General features: G+C 44.5%; 1 protein-coding gene across 1 annotated transcript in view; it reads left to right on the top strand.

Annotated features, from left to right (window-relative positions):
* ATP8A1 (ATPase phospholipid transporting 8A1) overlaps nucleotides 1–27,316 on the top strand; it is a 222,369-nt gene that overhangs the window by 118,644 nt on the left and 76,409 nt on the right. The window contains exon 25 of the mRNA XM_030888552.2: nucleotides 25,044–25,216. Coding sequence (XP_030744412.1) covers nucleotides 25,044–25,216 — 173 coding nt within the window. The remainder of the gene's footprint in view (nucleotides 1–25,043; nucleotides 25,217–27,316) is intronic.

The raw sequence follows: 27,316 nt of genomic DNA, 5'->3' as shown, positions 1-27,316 counted from the left end.
TTTTGATAGCCGGGCACCATCAGCTTTCTTCGCCACATTTGCTTATGCACCCATTTGTCTTCAGTGATCCGTTCGACACCTCGTGATCACACAGGTGATATGCCCATAAAGGGTTCCAGTCTCAGAAACCTAGAGGGACAGCTCTACTCTCTCTTGTAGGGCCACCATGAGTCAGAGTGACCTCACTGGCACTGAGTTGGGTACTTGTGCTCCCTCTTTTTCCAAAGCAAACATAACGATGTCTATTTGGATTGGCTGTTGTGTTTCAATAACTAGTAAACTCCTTCACACGTCAACAAGGATTCCACAAATATTTGAGAAGAGAATTGCTGGGTAAATTTGAAAGCTTCTCTTAACCAAGCAAAAGTTCTGTGTTGGTTTTAAATTGGAGGGTAATCATAGCTGATAGTAAAAACTAAGGTGGTTAGGTAACAATCTGCTTAGCCTTCAAGGGGCAGCCCAGGAGAAGACTGCAGGCAAACACTGTGGCCCAGTGGCCTGCCACTGATGCGTTCGGCTGTGGGCTACCAGGCAGTCTAGTCCTGTGTCTGGGGAAGGTTTTTCTCCAGGGGACTTTACTTTTCTCTGTGATAACTTTACAAACCTGGCTGTTTGGGGTCAGAGCCCCCGTGGAGCACTCATTTGTTTCTCAGCAGGAAAGGAAACATCACTTAGCACAGCTCCATCAGATCTTGAATCATAAAATCCAGAGCTGGGGCTTCAGGCGCATCATTAGATGTGCCAGGATGCCTCCTCGGTAAACCATTCTTTGTTTTTTTCATGACCACAGGAAGAGAAAGCATTCTGTACCCAGATTGTTCTGAAAGATCATACTAAACATGCCATCAGCCTGAGAGTAGCTTTATGAACTCAAAAGCAAAACAAAGCAACAACCCTCCTGGCCATCAAGTCCTTTCCAACTCATAGGGCAGAACTCCTCTTCACAGGAGTAGAAAGCCGCCTCTTTCTCCCGAGAAGCAGCCGGTGATTTCAAACTACTGGCTGCAGTTAGCAGCCCAGTGCGCATTCATACCTTGGGAAGCGACATAAAAGGAAATAAACTTTTTACAGCAGCCATTTTAATCAGAGTACTCAGTTAAGTACCTGAAGGAATTCCCCTTCTCAAGAGAGCCCCCTGCCTGAGGCATTCAGCTGTGCTCGTTCTGTGGGCTTGTGTTCTAGCTCTTGGTTCTAGGGCTGCCACTTCTCTAGTGCCACGGTTTTCTTCTCTCCCTGGATCCATACACGGGGATCTTGGGTCCCAAGGTCCTGCTTTTCTCCAGGCTCGACTTTCTTGATGATAGTAATATCCAGCCCCTCGCCCAGCAGGATGGTGCATTGACCAATCCCCACAGTCGAGTTCTATGTTTTTGTAGCACAATTAGCCTTGTTAACAATCACTCACAACGGTATTATAAAAGATTGAAATGAGTTGGAATTGACATTGGTGGTGAGTTTGGGACCAGCATCTTACCCCACTTACTCTTACCTAGACACCTCAGGTAAAGGTCATTTGGTGGCAGTTACAGAGACTATGGCTGAAAGAGCCATATCAGGAAAGTGAACCACAAAAATCAAACAATTGAAAAATGCATCTGAGCAAAGTGGGAATCCAGTGTTATGGGTCTGGTCTGGGAACCCGATGGGTTTCTCTGCCTCTGCTGATTGACAGTTCTGTTCACAGCAGGAGGAGCAACCAGCCAGGAAAACACCCCAGAGCCAGGCTCGGGGAAGGTGCTCTCTCCCCGTCAGCTGTCGGGGGCTTGTCAAATGCATATAGTGTGAGCAAAGGAACTCCTTACACAGAGGGCTTGGTAGACTTTCCTTCGAAAATCTACAAAGCGTTTCCTGGGCAAGTGTTCATGAGACTCATTCAGAGTTGGTCAACATTTGACTATGAGGTATGATAATAGATACTTTGCATCATGTCCTTGGTCTTGCCATCTTGCACCGCAGTATGAGGAGGCTTGATTACGTCTTTCATCTGAGGTATGTCCTTTAGGATCTGCAGAGCCATGGATGTCACCTCACTAGCCTATGATTGGAATCAACACCGCGGCAGCGAGGTTGGGGTTTGTTTTGTTTTGTTCTTTGAGCCTCAAAGGCATAATGTACCTCTTCCTTAACTCTTAACATAACAAGGCCCAAGAAATCGTCCAAACGTTTTTCCAGAGCCACATACACTTCATGTCTTAGATCTGGAAGAACCTTCTTGCATCTCTTGCGTATCTTTCAGTTTATTCTAACATAATTTATTCAAAGCTGCGCTGGTGATTTTTGGGGTTGAATGTGAGAACATCTAAATGGTGCATGAAGAGCGAGAACCCCATACCGTGACGTGCCTTCTTATATCTCCATCTCTAATGACAGTCTTTCTCCAGCCATGGACGCACTTTGGGAAGGTTTGGATGTATAGAAAGGGATGAGCTTGTCTGATTCAAAATGGCCAATAACAGTCCATTTCTGCTCACTAATGTATAGGCTTTTTAAAATAAATAATTTACTGGGGGCTCTTACAGCTCTTGTAACAATCCATACATCTATTGTATCAAGCACATTTATACATAGTTGCCATCATCCTTTTCAAAACCTTTTCTTTCAACTTGAGGCCTTGGTATCAGCTCCTCTTTTTGTCGCCTCCCTCTCCCACCCTCCCAACCTTGTGAACACGTGATAATTCATAAATTATTTTTATTTTCATAGCTCACATCTTCCACTGTCTCCCTTTATCCATGTTTCTGTTGCTCGTCCCCCCCGGGTGGGGGTTTAATACTTCAATCATTGTGATCGGTTCCCCCTTTCTCCCGTTCTCCGCCCACCTTCGCCTACACTCTTGGGGTCACTACCCCCATTGTTGCTGGGGGGTTATCTGTCCTGGATTCCATGTATCAAGAGCTCTTATCTGTAACCACTGTACATGCTCTGGTCTAGGCAGATATGTAAGGTAGAGCTGGGGTCATGATAGTGGGGAGGTGGGTGGTGGAGAAGCATTAACTTCCCATATAAAAGAGGCACTAAAGGGAAAGGCCAGGGAATGTGCACAACATGCAGGGCTCAGAGCAAGACAGCAGTTTGACACCTTCAAGACATTGGTTTCTTGAAGCAGCATGGTTAGTGGCTTAAGAAACCATCTCCCCAACCCTCCATCTGTGCTGAGCAGACGAAATAGTGGTGAAATCCTGAATTTTCTCAATGATAATGATCTTTAATATTTTTCTACCTTTTAGAAGAAATCAAAACCATACTGACTTTAATTTTAAAAATAAGAATTCTGAGTCACTGAAAGCATACCCAGAGATCCACCGAGTTGGTGTGCTGGTGTGTTCTATACATCTTTACTGTTTTCCCCTCCTCCTTTCTACTGACTGGCTTATTTCAGAAACAAGGTCAGTGAAGAAGAGTATCTACCATGCACTTATTGAATCAACACGAATGATGGTTAAATATTGAGATTTTTAGAGAAATCAATTTCTTCTGCTAACAATGAAAAGATTCCCTCCCAGGACAGGAATAGATAATTCACCAAAGAAGACATACTTCCAGGCAGCCAACAAGCATGCAAAGAAATTCTCCCAATCACTAGCCATCCAAGAGATGCAAATCAGAGCAAGATGAGATACTATCTCACACCGACAATAAGAGCAAAGTTAAAAAGAGATGCAAACAAATAAGTGCTGCAGAGGGTTGCAGAGAGATCCAAATTTTCAGACAGTGCTAGTGGGAATGTAAAACTGCGACCACTCTGGAAAATGGCCTGAGATGTCCTTAAACAGCTGGGAATAGAAATACCATATGACCCAGCACTCCCTTTACTTGATATATATTCCTAAAGAAACCCCTTGAATTTCTCAGAGACCATGCTGCTTAGTGAAAATGGCTGGCAGAAGTCAAAATTGCTAACAGAAAGCCTGGGCCTGGCTTGATTGAGTCACAGGATTAAGGCCATATTTCTTATCCATGGAATAGTTTAAATAAAGATTAAGATAGATGAGGGTTGAACTTGAGTTTTTTGAGAGTTGAGTTTAGGATCTGATTCTACTGTGTTTATACTGATTTCTTCTGCTTATTATTGTTGATATAATGATTGATAGGAATTATTATTATTGGGAAGTATGAAAATAGCTTGTAAGCCCACTTACCTTCAGCCACTAAAATTGGATCTTTAAATGGGTTAGGACATGCCTGCAAAAAAGGCTCTGAAAAGATAACCCCCACCCAGTGTCTTGAGTGTGCAGGATATTTAAAGATGAGGAGACTTTCCTAGGGGGATGTTGACACGTTTTTTTAAAAAAGGGAACCCCTTGGTTTTTTTTGGTGAATTTTGAATTAGTGGTTCTTGCCAGAAGCTGGGGGGTGGGGGAGAGGGGCATTGGAGCCACAAAGAAATTCTCCTCTCTAGGATGTAACATTAAAGGGAGCTTGTGGCAGCCTGAAATGCTTTCTAGGTGACCACCTGGATCCACTTGTTGAGTGGAAGCTGGAGAAATGCAGCAATAAAGAGACAAGTTGAGTCTGGCCACTGACACCTGTGGACCTGGTTCACAGGGACTAGGGGAGAAGATGAGAGTGGGTTGACTGGTCTGAAGTTCATGACCTAGTACAAGGAGGCTAGGATTGTTGAGAATTGGTGATGGGGCACATCACAAGGTGAGGCGGCCAATGGGCACCGTGGTGAGGCCAAGTGCGGTAGCCCCGATTGAGTTGACCAGAACCCGACTAGATGAAGTGAAGATTTTTGAGCCTGTGAACTGGTGCATATTGCTGTTGACTTTATGGATGGCCAGTCCTGATTTGAATGTGCTTATGGGTGCAAACTCACAAGGTTCCAACTGGAATGAAGATTTTCATATCAAAGAACATGATTGTCTCCTCAGAATACTAGGTTGATGTAAGTGGGCAGTACAGAAACTGGATACCCAAAATGGGTAGGATAAAGGCATGAAGTGGATGGCTTACAAACTTTCATAGTGGGGGAATATATTAATAGGATTTAAGTGTAGTTGCTATGTAACTGCAGTTGGTAGGCATAGAATATTGTTGTGTTGTTCACTTACAGACTATTATGTTTAAATGAGGCTTTGGCACATATTAAATTATATGCATTTTAGTTTTATCCTGTTAGGTACAGATAAGATTTTATTATTTTGTTTCAAAATTATATATGGCTAAAGAGTTGTGTAAAAGTGTCAAGTTGACAGGGAGTGGACTGTGGAATTTATATAATCTGCCAACTTGAGGAAAGAGTGGCCTCTAACCTGTCAATCGGGTTGCAGCTTAATGACCTCATTTGGAGGTGCAACAGAGATAAATAGCTCACTGGAGACCAGGTACACTCTCTCTGCAAGACATTCCTGTTGGCAAGCCACATGGAGCTATTCTGATAGAGCCAAAGCCCTGGAGCTGGAGGAGCCACGTGGAGACCCATGCCAGTGCTGAGATGCTTCCACTGCCACTGGATCCACAAGACTTTCCACTCACTGGCCTGTGATTTTCCTGCATTTGGCATCATTGCATGAGTTGTACGAGTCTGAAGAGGAATTTATAGACTGGTATTGGACATAAGGGCTAATATCAGACTTAGGGTCTTGATCTAGACTGGGCTGGGATGTTTTCTTAATATACAATTACTCTTTTATATAAAGCTCTTATACAAAAAAAAAGAAATCATAACACTAAGACACACACCTATGTATATTGCAGATTATTTTTTTAAATCATTTTATTGGGGGTTCGTACAACTCTTATCACAATCCATCCATACATCCATTGTGTCAATCACATTTGTACATTTGTTGCCATCATCATTCTCAAAACATTTTCTTTCTACTTCAGCCCTTGATATCAGGTCCTCATTTCCCCCCTTCCTCCCCATTTCCCCCTCCCTCATGAGCACTTGATAATTTATAAATTATTATTTTGTCATATCTTAAACTGCCCGATGTCTCCCTTCACCCACTTTTCTGTTGTCCATCCCCCAGGGAGGAGGTTATATGTAGATCCTTGTAATCGGTTCCCCCTTTCTAACCCACCCTCCCAATACTGCCACTCACACCACTGGTCCTGAAGGGATCATATTCCCTGGATTCCCTGTGTTCCAAGTTCCTATCTGTACCACTGTAAATCATCTGGTCTAGTCAGATTTTTAAGGTAGAATTGAGATCATGATAGTGGGGGGTAGGGAGGAAGCATTTAAGAACTAGAGAAAAGTTGTATGTTTCATCGTTGATACCCTGCACCCTGACTGGCTTGTCTCCTCCCCACAACCCTTCTGTAAGGGAGTGTCCAGTGTCTACAGATGGGCTTTGGGTCTCCACTACAGAATTATTTTCAATAGCAAAACGATGGAAACAACCGAAATGCTTATCCGTGGAAGAATGGTTAAAGAAACGGGGTACAGGCACACAATGGAATATTACATGTTCCTATAGATTAAAGATTTATACTTTTGGAAGCCCACAGGGACAGTTCTACCCTGTCCTATAGAGTTGCTATGAGTCAGAATCAACTCCATGGCAGTGAGAGTTTTGACAGAATAATGATGGAACTGTGGAACACCTCATGGCAGGAGTGCATCTGAAGACACGGTGCTGAGTGAAATTTAGTCCATTGCAGAAGGATGAATATTATATGAGCCCATTATGTTAGGGGCCAGCCCTTATCCCAGCTACATCAACACCCCCCACCCCACCCCCAGAAGAATGCACTGCAGAGGACTGCACTGAAGACACAGCCCAGGGAGAGTGGCAGGTCTGCCCAGGCCACAGGGGAGCAAACAAATTGGGAAAAAGAGAGAATGGACAGCATCCTGACCTGTCAAGCTTTGAGGAAGACATTCCTGCTTGGAGCAGGCAATACTCAGTGAGGACCATAGGGTCGGCCTCACCATGAGACATGACGTCCTCTTGTAGTCCCACGGCACTACAGGAGCGGGCTCGGGAGCCCTCACACCAGGGTGTAACCTGGAGGGAGTGCAACAGAGCAGCCACGGAGTAAAGCAACGAAGTCCCCAAGGAATTCTGAAAATAGACTTCAGGCTGCAGGGGGAAGGGATGGGCAGGGGTACAAGGCTTGGCACTGCATCAGACCCGATCAGAAAACATTCATAAGGGTCAGCAGAAAATCTGGAACTCTTCATAGGCTATTTCCCCCCTTTTTTTCATGTCTATCTATATAAGATAGGCAGGATAAACAACCCCAAGGAGAAAACAGTGGATTGATGGTTCCAGGGGGCAGGGGAAAGGAGGAGGGTGGAGAAAGGGAAGAGAGAACCAACAAACCCAGGGACAAGGGAACAACAGAGATCTAAAATTGATGGCAAGGAGAGCATAGAATGCATGGTGGGTTCCGATCGAGTGCAATGAGCTGATGAAGGTTGAACATGATAGTAGAACAGGAGGAAAGTAAAAGGAAATAGAGGAAAGAACTAGGAGACAAAGGACATTTATAGAGGTATAAACATAGGCATGTACATATATAAATATATTAATATATAATGATAGGGATATAGGTCTATGTACATATATAAATATAGGTTCCGTATTAAGGTAGGAGATGGACAGGAGGCCTCTACTCAAGTCCTCCCTCAACGCATGAACAAAGAATGGTCACAAGGAAGGGATGGCCCAGCCAGGGTGCAATATAGCACCAACTAAACACAAAGTATTCCTCTAGTTCTTTAATGCTTCCCCCCACTCCCGCACCCCACTATCATGACCCCAGTTCTATCTTACAAATCTGGCTAGACCAGAGCATGTACACTGGTACAGATAAGAGCTCTTGACTCACAGAATCCAGGAGAGATAAAACCATCAGGACCAATAATGAGAGTAGCAATACCATGAGGGGTAGGGGGAAGGTAGGGGAGAAAGGGAAACCAATCACAATGATCAACATACATACAACACCCTCCCCCCCACCAGTGGGGGGCCGAGCAACAGAAACATGGGTGAAGGGAGACTGCAGACGTTGTAAAATATAAAAGCAAAAATAATTCATAAGTTATCAAGGGTTCAGGAGGGTGGGAGGGTGGTAGTATGGGGTGGGGAGGGGCAAAAATAGGAGCTGATACCAAGGGCTCAAATAGAAAGAAAATGTTTTGGAAATAATGATGGAAACGTGTAAATGTGCTTGGTGCAATTGATGTATGAATTGTTATAAGCTGCACGAATCCCCAATAAAATGATTTATTAAATAATTTTTTAATTGGAAAAAATCAAGATAATGGTTTTTCATGTCAAAAGAAACTTGTTGCTGGTGACAATGGGTGGAAGGGCAGGGCAAGCAATAGGCTAGTAGAAATGTGTTGACTGTAATGAAGACAATAGCATTCGACGTGAGGGAAACAAGAAATCACACGGGGTGTGAGGCAAGACAACTCTTGGGAGATACAAAGTGATTATCTGACATGTGAACCTCTACCTAATTCATAATAAAAAGTGGGGCGTGAGGGTTTTTTTAAAGGCCTTTTCCCGTGATCATAGTTGTAACTCGTGAGAAGCCCTGCTCACACCTTTTCTGAATGGACTCTGGCTGCCGCCCTTCACGGTCAGTGATGGCCCGAAGACCCAACGCTTCCAGAAGCAAACTGAGCAGGTAGGAAGGCCTAGAGATCTACTTACAAGAATTAGCCAGTAAAACCCCCGTGCGTCTGAAAATACTGTCGCAGTCTTTGCCTCCCGTACTTCGTCCGTGTCATCAGGAGGGACCATTCGCTGGAGAAGGACATCGTGTGTGGGACAGGACCAACAAAGACCAGGGTGAGCCACGGTGACATAACAGCCATCAAGGTGGCGTGGGGCTGGGCAGTGTTTTGTACTTTCATACCGCAGGTCGCCATGAGTCACAGCCAGATCAACTACAACCAACAACAGTAACAGTCATGGCGTGGCAGGAGGATGGCACTTCTGACACCACCACCAGGCAGGTGCTATGATGCCCATTTTGCAGATGAGGACCAGAGAAAATGCTTAACTTGACCAAACACGGACGGGGAAGTGGCCCCTAGGCCATGTCATTCTCATTCCAGCATCAAAGCCAAATAGGTTTTCCCAAGCTTCAGGTGCCACTTTTTAATATGAGAGTAGTAATCGTAACAACATCCTACCACACAGGATGTTGTTATGAAAATGAAACAAAGCCTATATTGTTAGGAGCCCTAGTGGCATAGTGGTTACAAGTTGGACTACTAACTGCAAGGTCAGCAGTTCAAAACCAACTGCTTTGTGGGAGAAACACAGGACTTTCTACTCCCGTGAAATGTTACAGTCTGGGAAACTCACAGAGGTAATTCGACCCTGCCCTATAGAGTTGCCATGAGTTGCAATTGAGCTTGAGTTTATGTTGTTAGATACTTTTAAAAAATATCAGGGATCATGTGTTAGTCTGGGTAGACTAGAAGAATAAATTCATAGATATTCATATGTGTATAAGAAAGAGCTTTATATACAAGAGCAATTGGATATTGAGAAAACATTCCAGCCCAGTCCAGATCAAGTCCATAAGTCCAATATGAGCCCATATGTCCAATACCAATCTATAAATTCGTCTTCAGACTCATGAAACACATGCAATGATGCCGAATGCAAGAAGATCACAGGCCAGTGGGTGGAAATTCTTGTGGAGCCAGTGGCAGTGGAAGCATCTCAGTGCTGGTGTGGGTCTCCACATGGCTCCTCCAGCTCTAGCGCTCTAGCATAACTCAATGTGTCTTGTTGTCAGGGTTGTCTCACAGGGAGTGAGTGTGTGTCAGCCTCTAGCAAGCTATTTATCTCCTTAGTGCCTCCAAATGAGGTCATCAAGCTGAGACTTGATTGACAAGCTAAACTCCACCCCTTCACTCTTAAGCCTCAAATTGACACCAGATTATGTAGCTACCATAGGTTACAAAAAGAGGAACAGTAAATTTGAAACAGACTCAAATTCTTTTGTGACAAGCCAGTTTAAACAAATAACAGTAAAATTAAATAATGCCTGGCTGATAGTAACACTCAAGAAAAATTGACTAGCACCGCTTGTCATCGTGAGGCTTTCTCCTCGAGTAGTATTCCTGGGAGAGAGGAGTTCCCTGTTCTCAGCTACTGTAAAAGGTGGTTTTCAACAGCCACGGCCCGCTGTTTAAATGTCTGTGTTTAATTCTTGACTGTGACCCCGAGCCAGCTGGAGGGCTGATTAAGGATCCCAGTGTGTCCCCCTCCAGGGTGTGTTTTACAGAAATGAATTGTTAGCCACATTTGATATTAGATCAACAAGCACAGGAAAATGTATTTTTCTACACCATGTGAAGAGGGAACATTTGATAGAATCACTTTTTCTGGGTTTTTTTTTACCCTCTATCCAAATTCAACTTTCTAACGCCATGTGAGCATCCAATTTAACGTCTAGTACTTTCAGGACTTAGAAACAAAATAAAACGCTGACATTGCTATCTGTGCACTTTTAAACTCAGCTCCTAGGTACTATGCAGACAACCTCACTGTTCTGGGAACCAGCCTCTGAAAGACATCCAGAATAAGCAAGCTATTGACCTGACTCCTGAAAAGGAAGTGTTGGGGGAGTTGAAGTGGGGGGGCGGGGGAGGGGGGTAGGATTTGGGGCTACTCTGGGTTTTGTTTTGATTGGTCCCTGGAGTTGAATACAATACATTTTGTACTGCTTTGAAAAATCGTTTCGGCAGATTGCAAACCCCATTGAGTCGGCCTCCACTGCCAAGCTGAGGCCCTTCAGTGCGTACTGTGAATTTCTCTGTTACCAATCGCAAAGCTGTTTCAGCCTTCGGAACTGAAAAGTTTAAGATCTTAGTTCAATGTTTTACGTGTTAATGTAAACCTATCAGGAGGGCTCTTTCTTCTTAACACGCCATCCCAGGAAGCTTCCAAAGATCGTCAGGCCCAAAGCCTGCTCCAGTAGCTGCCAGTAAAGAAAGCCAGCATTGTTACGCTGTAAAGAAATGGGTTAGCACAAAAATGTAAACGCTACCCCAAAATGAGAAGAGTCTGCGAACAAGCAATCTGCCCTCCTCTTTCTCCCCTGATTTAAGGCTGTGTCTGCCGCAAACCGAAGTGTGTGGTTGAAAAGTCGCACCCACCCTCCATGAGAACTCAGTATGCCCCCACTTCTTTAACCGAAATCCAGGGAGTCTGGTCGGCACAGAAACCTGAGTGAAGTTGTACAGGACGCCGTGGTGTTTCTCAGCCGAAAATGTCTTCCTAACCCGCTCCCTGCCTCCCCAACCCCCGGGCCTTGGATATTCTTTATCTCGGCTTAAGGTGACACTTTCGCCTGGACTCTTCCTAGACCTTGAATTACGCATAAATGCTTTCTAACCAGTCTGCCCCCTTGCCACCCTGCTCCCTGCTTGTTAACATTTCTGAGGAGTGAGCCCAGCCTGGTGACTCCTTTGCATCTAACGTGTTATCTTTGGGGGGAGCAGCGGCCCCATTGAAGTGACAGTTTATGGGGAAAGGGAGGCTCCAGGTGTGTCTGCTGGGCATCCTTTGGGGGTCCTGGGGGCCTGGGGTCATTTCTCTCCGTTACAGAGTTCCCATGACCCATTTTGGCAGGAGGGTTTACAGTTTTTCTTTTCATCCTTACAACTCGCCACCTCTTCCTCCGCAGCATTTTCTGGCCTGTTTCCTTTACCTTTTCCTTGACCTCCTCCCCTCCCGCCCTGCCCATCATCAGCAGGAGGGCAAAGCCAGGAGGGAAAGATGCCCTTCTGGAAAATCGTGGTAGTTGGGCATTGTGTTTGCGGGACTCAGGAAAATTCCTGCGTGGCGTTTTATTCCCATAACCATTGTGCTTTCAAAGGTCCTTTCATCCCGTGGAGAGGTGCAGTCATGGAAACGGCCTGTGTGCGGGTGGGATTCGCCCCGAGAGAAAGACAACAGACAGTGATTTTTCTCTATTCCTAACTTCATTCGTTCAAAGGATTCAGGAAACGGGTCCAGCGTTCTCTTCCTCTGCTCTTCCCCAGAAACAAGAATGTGGTTCTGGTAACAGTTCCCGCAGAGAGCCGCCTGTGGTTGCCATCGCCAAACCCTGGACTAGGTAATTTGCTGCTTTTCAGACAGCCGGTGGGATGCTCCGAGCAGCCAGCCTCTTTCTGGCTGGATTGAAGGGTCTAGCAAGAGACTGGATGTCTGCCGACCCGGTTCCTCCCAGAATGCTTCCCTGTGAATTTGAGTCACGGCTGCCACTGGGGAAGCTTGAAGGCCCAGCTCCAACCAAGTGCTGAGGAGGCTCGCAGTGGTGGTTTCCAATAACAACCCTGAGAGCTTTGCCGAAAGAATCTTTATCCACAAAATTATTTAAATTATATAATTATATCCCCTGCCTCACTCTTCTTTCCTCCCTCCCCCTGATCTGTCTTCCTTTGCTCCATGTCCCCAACCGCACGTCGAAACAGACACAGACATAATACCATCATTTCTCTCAGTCTCTGTCTGTCTCCATCCCCCTGTCCCTCCCATGCACCCAAACGCCTCACCAGGAGGGATAGTTAGCCTGATGGAACCTATCACAGTCCCAAATCCCCAGCCTCAGCTGGGGAGACCAGAGCAATTTACCAAGTTCTGCAACTTCCTCTTTTTACCCACTTCCATTTTGTGACCTATGACCCTTCTCAGATGGTACGGTCCTACTGGGAGATTGGACCATTTCCTCAATTACAGAGTTGTTACGTCTACCCCTACCCTGGAAATTCCATATATCTCTGTATCAGCAAAGCATGGATTTTTTTTTTTTTGGTGGGGGGTGGCCTCTCCATTATCGTTAGCAATATATATTGATTAAATGCATTTGTTTGGCTGCCTTCCATCATGCTGTTTTGGAGGGTTTCTTTCATCACGTGTTTTTAATGACAGAACCGTCTGTCTTTTCTTACCCTTTTAGAAAAGTGACTTTATATCATTTGGGTTCCTGACACCTAGGTTTTTAAAAGCTATGCCCTTGTATAAACTAGGATTTTTTAAAAAGATTTTAAATGAAAGGCTTCATCAAAGAGAGCCCGTGACGCTGAGTAGAATGCGTCCCTGGAAGGGACAAGCTTGCTATGAAGGCAGTTTCTCCTGGCTCTCCAGTAGCCCGCTGCACTCTCACCACCGCCTGCTGGAGCTGGAGGGCAGACCTGAGCATCACAGTACATGGGATGTCCCAGGTCCACGGAATCAGGTGCACGCTGTGGAAACCCATGTTGGTTTCAGTCCCTGTTGCTGTTACTGGAGTCCTAACATACTCTTGAAGAAAAGTGTTAATATCGCCCAGACTTAACCTGGTCATAATGCGTTATTAAGAATATTCGTAGAATGCCCCATTCATGTGTATTTATGGTATGAAAAATTGGGGGATGTAAAAATAGAAAGCAAAGGTTGTTTGGCCATAAATTCATAAATACCTCATGTCTTAGGTGGTCATGATATGGTGTCCCAAACCACCAAAAATGCTAACAAAATGTGCATCCATTTAAGAAGCATGCATGTGCACATGCACACTCGAGCAAGAGCCCTGGTGGCGGAGTGGGTTGTGTAATGGGCTGCTACCCACAAGGTCAGAAGTTTGAAACCATCATCCACTCCAGGGGAGAAGATGAGTCTCTCTTCTTCTTTAAAGTTATAAGTTCAGAAATCCCCAGGAGCCGTTCTACCCAGTCCTATAAGGTCCCTGTGAATTGGAACCAACTCAATGGCAGTGAGCTTTGTTTTTGAGTTTGTTGCATGTGAGAGAGAGACACACACAAAAGGAATCACCACTAAGATTCCAGTTCGTGTAGGCACAGGTTTATTCGAAACAATGTGTTTTGTGGAGGGAGGGCTGCAGCTGTGTTATCTCATTCAAACATTAGTCTTCATCTTGAATAGGGCCTTTATTTTGGGTGGGGTGGGGGAAGGTGACTTATCTAAACAGTGGCTTCTGGAGGGATGTGCTGGGCCAGATAAATTAAAGGCAGAGGTGCCAAAGGTATTTCAAATTCTTGGTAGACTTGGTCAAAGACACAGGACGATCACAAGAGCTTATGATGAAGACGCTGTAAGAAAGCTGAGCGCTGTGTGGGTGAGAGAAAGGCTCAGGAAGTTGCAGGATTTGGTTTTTCCCCAACACCGCAATGCACCTGCTCATGATCCGAGGTATCAAGGGCTGTCCTATGAGAATTTCATTGGGAAACTTTGGCTCATCTGCCCCACAATCCTAATTTTCCCCTTCAAACTTCCGTGTTTCCAAAAAATACTTAAAGGGAGATGATTTGGGTTCCTTGGGGGTGCTAAAATCGCCATTTGACATGGTGTCAATTGGAAGAGTGCAGAATTCTTCAAAGAAAACACCTCCTTTAGAAATGTGTAGACTTAGATGGAGGATATGCTGAGAAACAATAGCTTCAAATTTTGATATTTTTGTTTAGTAGATTTCTATGTTTCTTAGGGCAACACTTGTGCCCTAAGACTTGTGCTGGTGTGTGTGTGTGTGTGTGTGTGTGTGTGTGTGTGTGTGTGTGTGTGTACATACTCATAATGCTACTACAAATTATAGTAGGTTTTAAAAGGTACTCCTTTAGGAAACTAAGGTGTTTCAATATTTTCCTAGCAATCATTTATTTCTCCACTTTGAAAAAGTATCAGTACCAAAGAAGGTCAAGTTGATAGGATTACATGCAAACAAAATTGCTTCTCTAAATGATCATACATGAAAGCTCTTCTTGGTGCATTTTATTAATTTCACTTACATTTGATATCATTTCAGTTATGGGTAAAGATTCCTGATGGCCCAGTGGACTAAGTAAGCATTAGGCTGCTAACTTCAGTCTGTCTGACAAAGGTGGAAATTGGGTGGTCTGTCAAAAAGTGATTCATTAGCCCCAATTGTATGATCATTAGCCTTCACTGGCGACAAACTTTGTGTCCAATTGTGAAGTAAAAGAGCAAGTCAAAGGACAATGGCATGTATTGTTAGATGCTGTGACTGAATATCAGTCTGTGACTCAGAACTTTGCTTTTTTTTTCTTTTTCTTTTTTCCCTTTCCTGGGAACAGGATGTTCTTCATAACCTCAGTCTCTCATTTGACCCTTGCATACTTCCCCCAGGTATAAGAAAGACTACAGTGAAGGAGACTTGTTTATGTGCAGACACAAACACCAGAATATACTCTGAGCTAATACCCCGTGATGACGATTTACAGTCTCGGAAACACACAGGGTCCCCAGGAGCTGAAATGCACTCGATGGCAGAGAGTTTTCAGCTTGAAGAAAGATGTACCATCTATACGTGAGAATAAGCCGAGTTTTTCAGCATCATTTTTAATGCAGTTTTTGAGGTCAAATTAGGTGCCTCGGCTGATATTCGGGTCGGCTTATACTCAAGTATATATGGTGTATAAGATGGGGGCAGAAGGAGCTTCGAAACATTTGACAAAACTTTCATTATCATTGAAGTCCATTGTTTCACAGTAATTTTGAAGGCCCCTTGTATGTAGATAGGTTACTTCCCGTCCACCATTGGCTGTTTGATTTAGACTGGCTGCTGCTGTCCTTTGGGATACAAAGCAGTGGTCACACATGATTATTTATTTTCACTGCGAGTCTATAGCTGCTGCCCAGGAGCAAGGCGTGAAAGCCACTGCTATCAGGGCTTTTATCAGGTGGACTCTCCTTCTGGCTGAAGGTTTGCCTTGCCTTTTCCTTGCCTTTCCTTGGGGATATTTCCACATTCTCTACTAGGGTGTTCCTTGGACATATTCCTAAGTAAGACTCTCTGTCCTGCAAACCTCTAGACAGAGCAGCCAGAAAACAGAAAGGAGGAAGCTGAAGAGAGTTGTTTTTCTGCAGGTGCTTTCTGCAGCATTACATTTGGGGCCGTCGAAAACAAAGTTCTTAGGTGGCCTAACATGGTCTTTGCACATCTGTTCTCATGGCTTTTTAGGCGGTTCCAAGGCGAGTTTTGCCAAAATTAAAACGACAGTTTGCTTGCACTGATACTTCCCAAGCAAACCCAGGCTCTGGATTTATTTCCAGGCAAAATTACGTCGGGTTTCGTCATCAGGGACATGCTGGGTGAGTTTCTCAAAGGCTTGCTCACTGAAGGTCATACAAAAGTAATGACAGAGATTGTTGTAAAGCTGCTGTTCTCTGGTCATTTAAAGTCGCTGCCTTATTTAATGCTCTGCTTTTAGAAGGTATTCTATGAATATGTTAGCTTTTATATATATATGTATATAAGCCAGGCTGTTTCCTACTAATGTATATTGGATTTCTAGAGGGCCTTTGGGTCATAATTCTCTTTAGTGACGTGTTCTACTTGACCTATTGCCTGCCAGCCATGCTACTTTCTCCTTTTCTTCACACATGGGTCTTATGAACAAAACCACTTTTCTTTGTTCTCACTGGTGCTCGTTATTTCTACTCACTCAGTAGCTGGCCTCAATTTCGATTCTGTTCTGTTCTCTTCTATGGAGGTTCCATATTGTTTGAGAAGAGGTAGATGTTGGGTTATGGCTCTTTCTTTCCGCTTATACTCTATAATTTGGGTGGGCCCATTAGCATCACCTTTGTTGTTCTAATTCCGGGTCTCTCTGATGGCATTGGGTTTTACAGGCAGCAACATTTTTCTTAAAATGAACCACATGAGACCATCATTTTAACTGCCTACCCATGTTTTTTCATTATTATTAAGTTTTGTTGTTGTTGTTGTTGTTGTTGTTGTTTCCAGTTATTAAGTTTTCCTTAGTTTCATTTCCTCTGTTCATAAAGGAATTTCTTTCCAACGAATAGATGAATAAATAGGCTAGTACATGCAAGGCTAGTGTGGACAGGAAGGCTAGTATGGCTTCCGCAAACCTCAGTTACCGTTTCATTCCATGTGTCGGTGAGCCTCTGGAGGCCCACTCCTGTGTGCTACGCTTCATCACAGAGGTGGAAACAAGTGATTGGGGAACCTAAAAGATGGACAGAGCTGTGCCTCCTACAGAGGAGTCATGAGTTCAGAATCAACTCCATGGCAGCTAATCTGGTTTGGGTTTGGTTCTAGGGGAGTCATGGAAAATAGACTCAAGGGAAAGTTTCTTGGTTTACTCGTTTGTTCATTGTTTTTAGAATAAGAAAACCATGATCTGATATCTAGCATTTCACCACTTGCCTGTCATTTTGTCGGACTGTGGTGGCCTGTGTGTTGCTGTGATGCTGGAGGCTCTGTCACTGGTCTGTCAAATGCCAGCAGGGCCACCCAAAATGAACCAGCTGCAGTGGAGCTTCCAGACCGAGAACAGACAACAAAGAAGGACTCAGGTCTGCACTTCAGAAGAAGAAGCCGCTGCCGGAAACTTTATGCATAGCTTCGAAACATTTTCAAATACTGAAAATTATCAGAGATCCTGCTGGCAGATAGTCGCCTCGGGTTGGAGGGAACTCAAATGTGACTGAAGTTAGACCAGGTTCAGAAGTGAATGTACAACATTGGATATCATAGCTGACACCAGATGGATCATGGTTCAAAGTAGAGAATATTAGAAAGATATTTACTTGATTTTCCTTGGCTATGCAAAGGCGTTTGACAGTGAGTACCACAATGAACTGGGGATAACCTTTAGAAGAATGAGAATTCCAGAATACTTCATTGTGCTCATTCGGAACTTGTACATGGATCAAGAGGCAGTTGTGTGAACAGAACATGGAACACTGCATATTTTTAAAATCAGGAAAGGTGTGCATCAGAGTTGTGTCCTCTCACCACACTTGTTCAATCGGTATGCTGAGCAAATCACCAGAGAAACTGGATTAGATGAAGAAGAGGTTGGCATCAGGAGTAGAGGAAGGCTTATCAACAACCCAAGACTTGCAGATGACACAACCTTGCTTGCTGGAAGTAAGGAGAGCTTGAAGCACTTCCTGATGAAGATCAAGGATTGTAGCCTTCAGTGTGGATTAGAACTCAGTGTAAAGAAGACCAAAAATCCTCACAACTGGACCAATAGGTAACATCAGTGCTCATGGAAGCAGCAGTCAAGAGGTCAAAAGACCCACTGCATTAGGCAAATCTGCTGCACAAGGCCTCTTTAGAGTGTTGAAAACTAGGATGCTACTTGGAGGATTAAAGTGGGCCTGACCCAAGGATATTCTCCATTGCATCATACATGTGAAAGTTAGACACTAAATAAGGAATACTGTAGAAGAATCGGTGTCTCTGAATCGTGGTGATGAAGAAGAATATTGAAAATGCCATGGACTGCTCAAAGGACAACAGATCTGTATTGGAAGAGTAAGACCAGAGTGCTTCTTTGAGGCAAGGATGGCAAGACTTCATCTTACATGCTTTGGACATGTGATCAGGAGAGACCAGTCACTGGAGAAGAGCATCCTGCTTGGTAAAGAGTGGAGGGGGAGGTGAAAAAGAGAAAGACCCTCAACCAGCTGGACTGGCACAGTTGCTGCATTAAGGGGTTCAGGTATAAGAACAATTGTGCGATGACACAGGACCACGCAGGTGTTACATTCTGTGGTGCACATAGGGTCGCCATGGGGCACAGCAGACTTGATTGCACCTAAGAACAATCACAAAAGTATCTAGCAATAATGAGGAAGGAAAAATTGTGACCTATAGGGAGAATAAATCTATGGAGTAACTGTAGGTAACCCCGAAGGAGACAAAGAAAGAGTTCTTCCCCGTAGGCAAGAATTATGCGACTAGGTAAAGGAGCTACTGTTTGGTACCAATTGTTCACATCCTCATATATTAACTGAAGGATTGGATGTTACTCTCCACCTAGAGGTACCTTGGAAGAAAGGCCTGGTGGTCTTTCAATGAAGCAGCCATTGAAAACCCAATGGAGTTCTGTCCTACTCTGACACAAAAGGAAATGCCTTGAGGAAACAATCCAACTGTTCCTGTCTGGTAATTAAAGGAAAATTTTGAGCTTAGCGGATGAAAATTTATTAAATCCTTATTAAAGTAACAGCCATATATTTGCTAAATGGGGACCAAATATGCAATTTGGAATAGGATTTTAAAAAGGCCTAGAGTAGACTGTGGGTAAAATATTGTCCACTAAGGATAGCTATGAAAAGCAAAAGTGTCATTTTGATGAGGAAGGTAAATCTTCCCCAAACCACGGTGTCTATCACGTCATAGATAAGTGAATGCTGGACGGTAACCATGGGCGAGTTGATGCCTTTGGATTACTTACGGTGTTGGGGAAGAAGAGTGAATATGCTGTGCACTGCCAGAAGAATAAAGGAATGAGTCTTGGAATAAACATGGCCCAAATAAATATGGAAGTGAAGGTGGAAAGGGTTTGGCTCGCTTACTTTAGACATGTTATCAGGAAAGACGACTCTCTAGAAAAGTCAACAAAAAGGGGGGGCTGCCTCTGGAAAAGTTGGATTAATAAGGCAACTGCAACAATGGGATCAAACATGAAAGTTTGATGATAGCACATGTCCGGGTAGTGTGTTATTTTATTATTACTGCTACCATGAGTTGGTGTTGACTTGCTGGAAACCAACAAAAACAACAAAGGCATGGATGTAAGTATAGACCAGCAGTCATGAGTGCCCATACAATAGAGCCATAGTAGCTAGAGTCAGTGTTGATGTGATTTGTTGTTTGTTTCCATTCTGTGTTAAGACCAAGACCAAAGGCTAGGACTGTGTTAACACTAAGAACAAAGAAGTATTGGTTTGGGCCAAATTGCCTATTGGCAGGGCAGAAAAATACAGTAGGATATCAAAGAGTTTGGGGTTTCTAATGAGCTCTTGGCTGTGGAGGGTACTGTGGTTAGAGGGAGAGGAGAGTTGAATCATTGACTAGAATGTTCGCTTGGACAGTGGGTGGGAAATTTGTGTGGCTTCCTCCCTACTATAGCTCCCTACCTGGCCCCTGGCGTTCCCCCTTGATGGCAACCAAGAGCTGTCTGAGGATTTCATTCCGCCTGTGTTCAGAAGCAGCGGTCACAGGAGCAGTCAGGAAGTCAAACCACGTGCTGCCTTGGCCACGGCTACTGCACAGGCCCTCTGCCAAGGGTTTAAGAGCACCGATCTCACTCTGAGCAGGAAGGTGCCCCTGGCCCAGGCCATGGTATTTTTGATCATTTCACATGCACGTGAAAGTGGGATAATGAATAAGGAAGGTGGACAGAAAGTACCGTGGACCGTGCCTGAAGAAGGAACAAATTTGTCTTGAGAAAAGCAGCCAGCCTGCTCCTTAGCCGTGAGGATGGCGAGACATCATCTCACCTACTTGGGATACAGCATCAGGAGAGACGAGATCCTGCAAAAGAGCACCGTACTTAGTCCAGAAGGTCGGCGAGACATAGGAGGACCGTCAACAAGGTGTATTCAAGCAGTGGTTTTATGTAACCATGCGGCTGTGCAGATGGCATGGAACCAGGCAGTGTTGCGTCCTGTCGTACGCCAACATCTTGTGGTGGGAACTCACCTACCAGCACGTGATGCGACAATCCATTTCTCAAAGTTGCCTGGTTGTTGCTGACGATAGCAACCAGTGCTCGTGTTCTTTCAGCCAACAAATAAAAACACGTGGGAACTGGGAGCTGCACCTTTTATTTCCATATGATATGATCTTTCATCCTTTTTTTCCTCCTGTTGCTTCTCATTATATATTTTCACTTTCACAAGTCACTTAGTTTAAATGTTTAAACATTTCCCCCTTCAGTAGCCAGAAAGAAAACAAAGCAACGGGCCAATCTCATCATAAATGTATCTCTAGCTACAGGAGATAAGCTTCAATGCAATCTGGCCATAAAATATGGCTCCCGGGCTGTGGGGAGATGCAATAAACTCCATAAATAAAAGAATTTCAAAATACTCCTGGCAGTAAATACGGCTAATACGTAACGTGTCACTGGCAGCGCACAGCCAACGACAGAGCTACTTATAAAAGAAAACTACAAACTAAAATCAGAAAGGATTTGCAGCTGCTGCTGTTACTTTACACCCTAGGTGGCCTGGCAGGAGAATTCACTGTGGGACCTTGTTGCCTCACCTTTGAAATGTTCCCTCTGTTTCATCTCTTGACACTTTCTGATTTGCCCGAAGACCTGTGATAATCACCAAGGAAACCCAAGCAGAATGAGGCCACAAATCGGAGAGTGTTCACCCGTGTAAAGTCGTGAGAGAAGGCCTTAGAAAGGCAGCGAGCTGGAAGGACAGGACCCTTGCCTGGGCCTGAGACAAGTCGTGGCGTTTGTCACAGTTCTGAGGTTGACTTGACTTTCGGTTTTGCCTTGTAGCTCATCTTTAAAGAAACCTGACGTTCTCCCGAAGTCCATCTCTGATTTCCTTTTGGGGCTTCAACTTGAAAGTTTCTTGGGCGCCAGCTGAGACCGTCCAGAAGCAGTTGGCAACTGGTGCTTTGGTGCGAGGGACTAGTCAGTGGTGGATTATTTGTGTTCACGCTCACTTGCTCACTATCACTGGCTCACTCGCCCCAAAGGGTAACAGGGGAGGAGATGGGAGCTCTGTCACCGGGGTAAAACCAAAGTGTGTCGGTGCTCACATGCAATTCCTATTTTCTCTCCTGTGTATCTGCTGTGAGCAATTACCAGGTCTGTGACTGGCAAACAGATTAGGTATGAGCTTTCACCTCAAGAAACTGAGGACGCTGCCAGCACAGGGGGAGTCACTTGTGGTACCGTCGGAGTGAGCCCGGGAAGGTGGGCGAGGCTAAGCTTGGTTTTATAAGGCAGGTAGACTCCTTGGTGGTGGGAAGGGCCATCCAACGTGGCGGAGTGTAGAGCTGGAAAGATGGGAAAGAAGTCGGCGTGAAGAACAGAGGGCTACAGTTGTTTGTGTGGCTGCTGCTGCTGCTGCTGCTGCGAGGAGCTGTCGAGTCCTCTCGGACTCACAGCGACCCTTTGTACGAGAGCATGAAACCACCCAGCCTCGCACCATTCTCACAGTTGTTCTTCTGTGCCCATGGCGGCAGCCACCGTGTCAGTCCATCTTGTTGAGGGTCTTCCTCTTTTTCACTGCCCCTCTACTTTACCAATCATGATGTCCTTCTCCAGGGACTGGTCTCTCCTAACAAGATGTCCAAATTACACGAGATTAAAGTCCTTGCCTCTAAGGAACCTTCTGGCTGTACTTCTTCCAAAATGGATTGGTTTGTCCTTTTGGCAGCCATGGGACTTTCTGTATTCTTCGCCAGCACCATAGTCCAAGTACATGGATTCTTCTGCCACCGGTCTCTTTTCTTGTCCATCTTTCATATGCATATGAGGTCATTGGCAGTACCAAGGCTTGGGCAGGCACACCTTAGTCCTCACAGTGCCAACCTTGCTCTTCAAACATTTTAGAGAGGTCTGCACATTTATCCAATACAATGCGCCATTTGATAACCTGACTACTGCTTCCATTCACACTCACTGTGGATCCAAACAAAATGAAATCCTTCCGTCTTTCTCCAGGCATTAGGATGTAATCGGCTGGTCCACTTAGGAGGATTTGGGTTTTCTGTACATTGAATTTTAATCCATACTGAAGGCTATAAGTGTTGGTCTTCAGCAGCGAGGGCTGCAAGTCTTCCTCACTTTTAGCAAGCAAGGTTGGAGTTAATAAAAAGCCCTACAATGCCATTTTAAGGAATTTGGACTTGACACAGTTAGAAGCTATAGAAAGATGTTAGAACAAAAGGTAGTACGTTTTCTGTTTTCAATCTTTTTTTATAGAGAGACATCTATCTCTGCTGGAGGTCAAGACCAGATGAAAGCTAGGCGTGGAGGTGGGGCTCTAGGGAAACAACAGAGGGGAGGGGACGAGCATTCATTTCATTAAGAACTCACTGTGTCCTGTGCTGTCTAAAGGTGGAAATTTTGTTTGATTTGTTTTGTTGTAGCGGAATCATGTCGAGAACAAGATAGCACAGAGCTTTAATTCTAAGTTTGATTTCATTTCTTAAGAGCCGATAATCGTGGGCCAGGAACTTACATTATCTTATCTTTCTCATCTGCATAATGGGAATAATAATAGACCGTCATGCACAGGTTTGTACCAATAGCCAGGTACTATTAGGTCAGTTCCAACTCAGCGATCCCAGGTGTGTGAGGGTTCCATTGGTTTATCAAGAGTTGGTTCCCCTCCCTCTTTGCCAAGCCTTTCTTCCACAGTACCTCTGGATGAGTTTCAATCTCTAGCCTTTTTGTTCAGCAGTTGAGCCTTTAACTCTGCACTACTCGGGATTCTGCATTTAGGGTTCTAATCAATGTTAATTGAAAGGTTTTGCTTATACCTGTAACTCTGGAAGAGTGCCCAGTGGATTATGGTATAAAATGTTACTAAATATTATCTCTTGTTAGTTTTTTTCATTGGTTCAGTGTTTGACTTATTTAGTCATTTATTTGCTCTGTATAAATTTGCCCTTAAGGCAATTCAGGGTAAACGTGAGGTCAGCAGTTCAAATCTACCAACTGTTCCATGGGAGAAAGCTGAGTCTTTCTGCTCCAGGAAAGATTGACAGCCTCAGAAACCAAAAGGGCCAGTTCTACTCTGCCCTGTAGGGTCCTTCTTAGTCGGAATCAACTTGATGCAGTGAGTTGTGCTTTATTTTGACAGAGGGTCATTGGTAAATTTTGGTGGCAGAATCTTTCTGACATCTCCACCTCCTTTAGTAAGTTTTCTTGGGTCAAAAGTTTCCAGCAGAAAACCGGAGGGGGAGATCTATAAATGAGAACAGCTACACCCTCAACCCCACCATGTAAAGTGTGAACTGGAAATTTTACAAAGAATGCTGCTACATGCCGGGCCATCGTGCCACTAAGGTGTGTAACGGGGACCAGGGGAAGCGTTAAGTGAAGTTTCATGGTGGGAGAAATTGGGCGGTCTGGCTGAGAGCACAGCTTGTTTTATTATTTTGATAAACAGGTTCTGAAATTCAAGGACATAGTTAGAACCATATTTGAATAAAAATGCAGAAACACCTTTAACAATTCCCAATATAAATATTTAACTGCCTGGGCCTTTGCTTCCCTCTCTGTAAACAGAGCTGCACACTCCCCACGTGAAGCAGTAAATCTCCTGCTCATGGAGACAATAATTTAAAATCATATCGACATGATAGTATAGGCATATCTGCTGTATCTGCTTTGTCAACTACTTTAAGTATGTGTTTATTATATAAATAACTGTGGGCTCAGATATTGGCATTCAGAAGACTATCTAGTCAGAGGGAAATGGTTCCTTCTTGTTTCCCAGTGCAGGGTCGGCGATAGGACTTTTGTGAAATGTTTTGTTTTGTAGGAAGTGTCTCTGGGATTTGGGAAGAAAAGCCAAGCATCTAGGAACTTTGAGACAAACACATCCCTCTGTATAACTGAGCCCAACAAAGTGTTCCTGGAGACTGTAGGGCTTTTGTTTGGTTTGATTTGGATCGTGGTATTTTAGTGCTAGGGAATAAACTCTTCACTGATGAAAGGCGTAGGCTGTGTCTCCTTTTTTTCAGTGGGGAGGGTGGGGGGCTCACCAAGAGTGCCAAAGCACATGCACCTTCCCCAACTAAAACACAGCATCACGGAATCAGGATGAAGGTTCTAGAAACCAGTCCAAGAAGTGCAAGAGAGGGCAGATAATGCCTTCCGGCACGTCTGTGACTAAGAATTAAACTCCAGTAGCCTTGGATATTTTTGAAGGGATACCCCTAGATTAATTTACTCTTTCCACGATTCATGGATACACAATTTTGGATGGTTAATAAATTGGGACGGTTGTATTAATTGGCGGATTTGCTGAGACTGGTTTGCAGTATTGTGATTGTGTGGTTAGGATAACAAGCTACAACAGATGGCATAAGAGAACCAGGACGGGTGGCTTACAGTCCAGCCCCAACCCTGCCTGGAACAGAGGTGTGACCTCAAGGAAATGACTACCTTTCCCGGCTACTGTTCCTCCCGTCTCCTGAGGATGAAATGAAGGGAGATTAGGGAAAGCAGTTGGGAGCACAGGAAGCCCTAACCAGAAACAAATGCAGCTATCGACCGTCATCAGTGGTCTTACCAACAGACGTGCGGATAAGTGACTCTTGGGCATTTTGTTTGGTTTTGCTTCCTTCTGCAGGGGACCAGAGAAACCCTGAGTCACCACTGCACCACCCTTGGTGAAGCTCTTCATAAAGAGAATGATTTTGCTCTGATCATTGACGGGAAGACCCTCAAGTATGCCTTAACCTTCGGAGTCCGACAGTACTTCCTGGACTTGGCTCTGTCGTGCAAAGCTGTCATTTGCTGCAGGTAAGTTCAGCTTCTTTCATATTTTCAGCCTTCAAGGAAGGAAGAGTGACTGGATCCTTTGACTCATTTCTTTTTTCTTTTAACATAACCCAATTGCTACTCCCCAAAGTAAGATGCAGAACTGTGTACTGCATCTTTGTGTACTGCAAGTAGATAAGAATAGTTTCACATTATTATTTATAGACTGCAAGTCTATAGCTGCTGCCCAGGAGCAAGGCGTGAAAGTCACTGCTATCGGACGCACGTTGGATTCTCTGTCCATGTTCTTCGCCTCCTCTCTGCCCTGTGAGCACTTCGCTAAGCCAGCCTTCTGGCTGAAGGCTTGCCTGGCCTTTTCCTTGCCTTTCCTTGGGGATATTTCCACATTCTCTACTAGGGTGTTCCTTGGACATATTCCTAAGTAAGACTCTGTCCTGCAAACCTCTGGACAGAGCAGCCAGAAAACAGAAAGGAGGAAGCTGAAGAGAGTTGTTTTTCTGCAGGTGCTTTCTGCAGCATTACATTTGGGGCCGTCGAAAACAAAGTTCTTAGGTGGCCTAACATGGTCTTTGCACATCTGTTCTCATGGCTCTTTAGGCAGTTCCAAGGCGAGTTTTGCCAAAATTAAAATGACAGCTCGCTTGCCAATTCACCTTGGTGTCCTGCCCAGACTACGGTTCTGAGCCTCCCAGCCTTCTATCAAAGTGTTTGCTTATGCCTAACAAGCTCTCATAACTTTGCCTCCTGTCCACGCTACTATGTTCACAGATGTATTTGCAGCAAAGGTAAATACATTTGTAGACATACCCATTGTCCGTATGTCTCAAATATCCCCTGTTAGTTTGTAACCTTAACTTCTTGATTTCAACTTCCCCTTAAATTACTTTATATATTAAAAAAAATGTAAATGTTAGACTACATATTCATCTGGTCACTTAAGATTCATAATCTACGATAGAATTTTTTAGCAGAGTCTTTGTAAACCAGGACTAATAATTTTTCAGCATCATTGTTCATAATTTGAATCAGCAATCTCCTTGCCACTTTTTGTGTGTTTAAATTATTGAATTGATTTTCAATGTAGGGCTTGTTTGTTTGGTTTGGTTTTTAAGGTTTCTATTGTAAATGGAGTCTCTGGGTGGTGCAACCTGTTAGTGGCTTGCCTGATCTAAGGGAAAGGGCTGAGTCCACCCGGAGGCGCCTTGGAAGAAAAGCCTGGCGGTCTGCTTCCCAAAGATTCATCGTGGACACTCTGAGGAGTACAGTTCTACTGGACACAAAGGGGGTCACAGTGAGTCAGAGTTGACTCAACAGCAGCCGTTGTTTTGGGCCCCGCCCCCACCCCCACCCCCCTGTGCTTACTTGCATCTTCAGGAGAGAGACAGGACTGGCTACTCCCATGAAGAGTTACAGTTCTGAAACCCACAGGGGCAGTTCTGCCCCATACTTGACTCGACTCTATAGTGTCGCTGAGTTAGAATTGGCCGAGCAGTGAGTGAGAGCCCTGCTTCTTGATGCCCTGCCAGCACTTCCTGTGGGAGGGAGGGGATGGTGCGACTGCAGGCGCTTCACATCATTTTCCACATGGGTGGCCATTTTCCGATCTCTCGATTCTATTGTCCTTTGCCCTCTAATTTCAAGTACTGCCCAGACCCTAAATGAACATCGGTCTTTGAGTTACCAAGGCCTAATCCATAGAATTGCATTTTTATACACGAGCTCCAATTTTTCTTTTAACTTCTTGTCCCAGAATTATCCCCATTTTATCTAAGTTGGTGAAACCATGTCCTTCTAACACACATTTGTGGCTATTCCCATTCTCCTCTTTTCTAGCTGCCAGAAACCGAAAGGTTTTTCTCTTTGCCATCCCACTTATTAAATCTTAGCGGCAATCCCTCCAGTCGTGCAGATACCCTCGCACTGCGAGGGTAGTGCTGGATCGGGCACGGCTTGGCTCTGTGGAGCACCTTGGAGTCACCCTGAGTTGGAACGGACTCAGAAGCACCTAGTCTCAGCGAGCACTCCGTCCAGGCTAGGTGTGCACCACATTGCTCTCTCTCTTCCCAAGAACTTCTCAGAATCTGGGTTGGGAACAATAATTTTTAAAACTGTTCTAGTTCC

This window comes from Echinops telfairi, unplaced genomic scaffold (assembly GCF_000313985.2).
Source record: "Echinops telfairi isolate 266 unplaced genomic scaffold, ASM31398v2 ScPeMD7_7468;HRSCAF=8506_0, whole genome shotgun sequence".
Taxonomy (NCBI): Eukaryota; Metazoa; Chordata; class Mammalia; order Afrosoricida; family Tenrecidae; genus Echinops; species Echinops telfairi.
The sequence above is the reverse complement of the archived record's forward strand: the minus strand, read 5'-3'. Positions and strand labels throughout refer to the sequence as shown.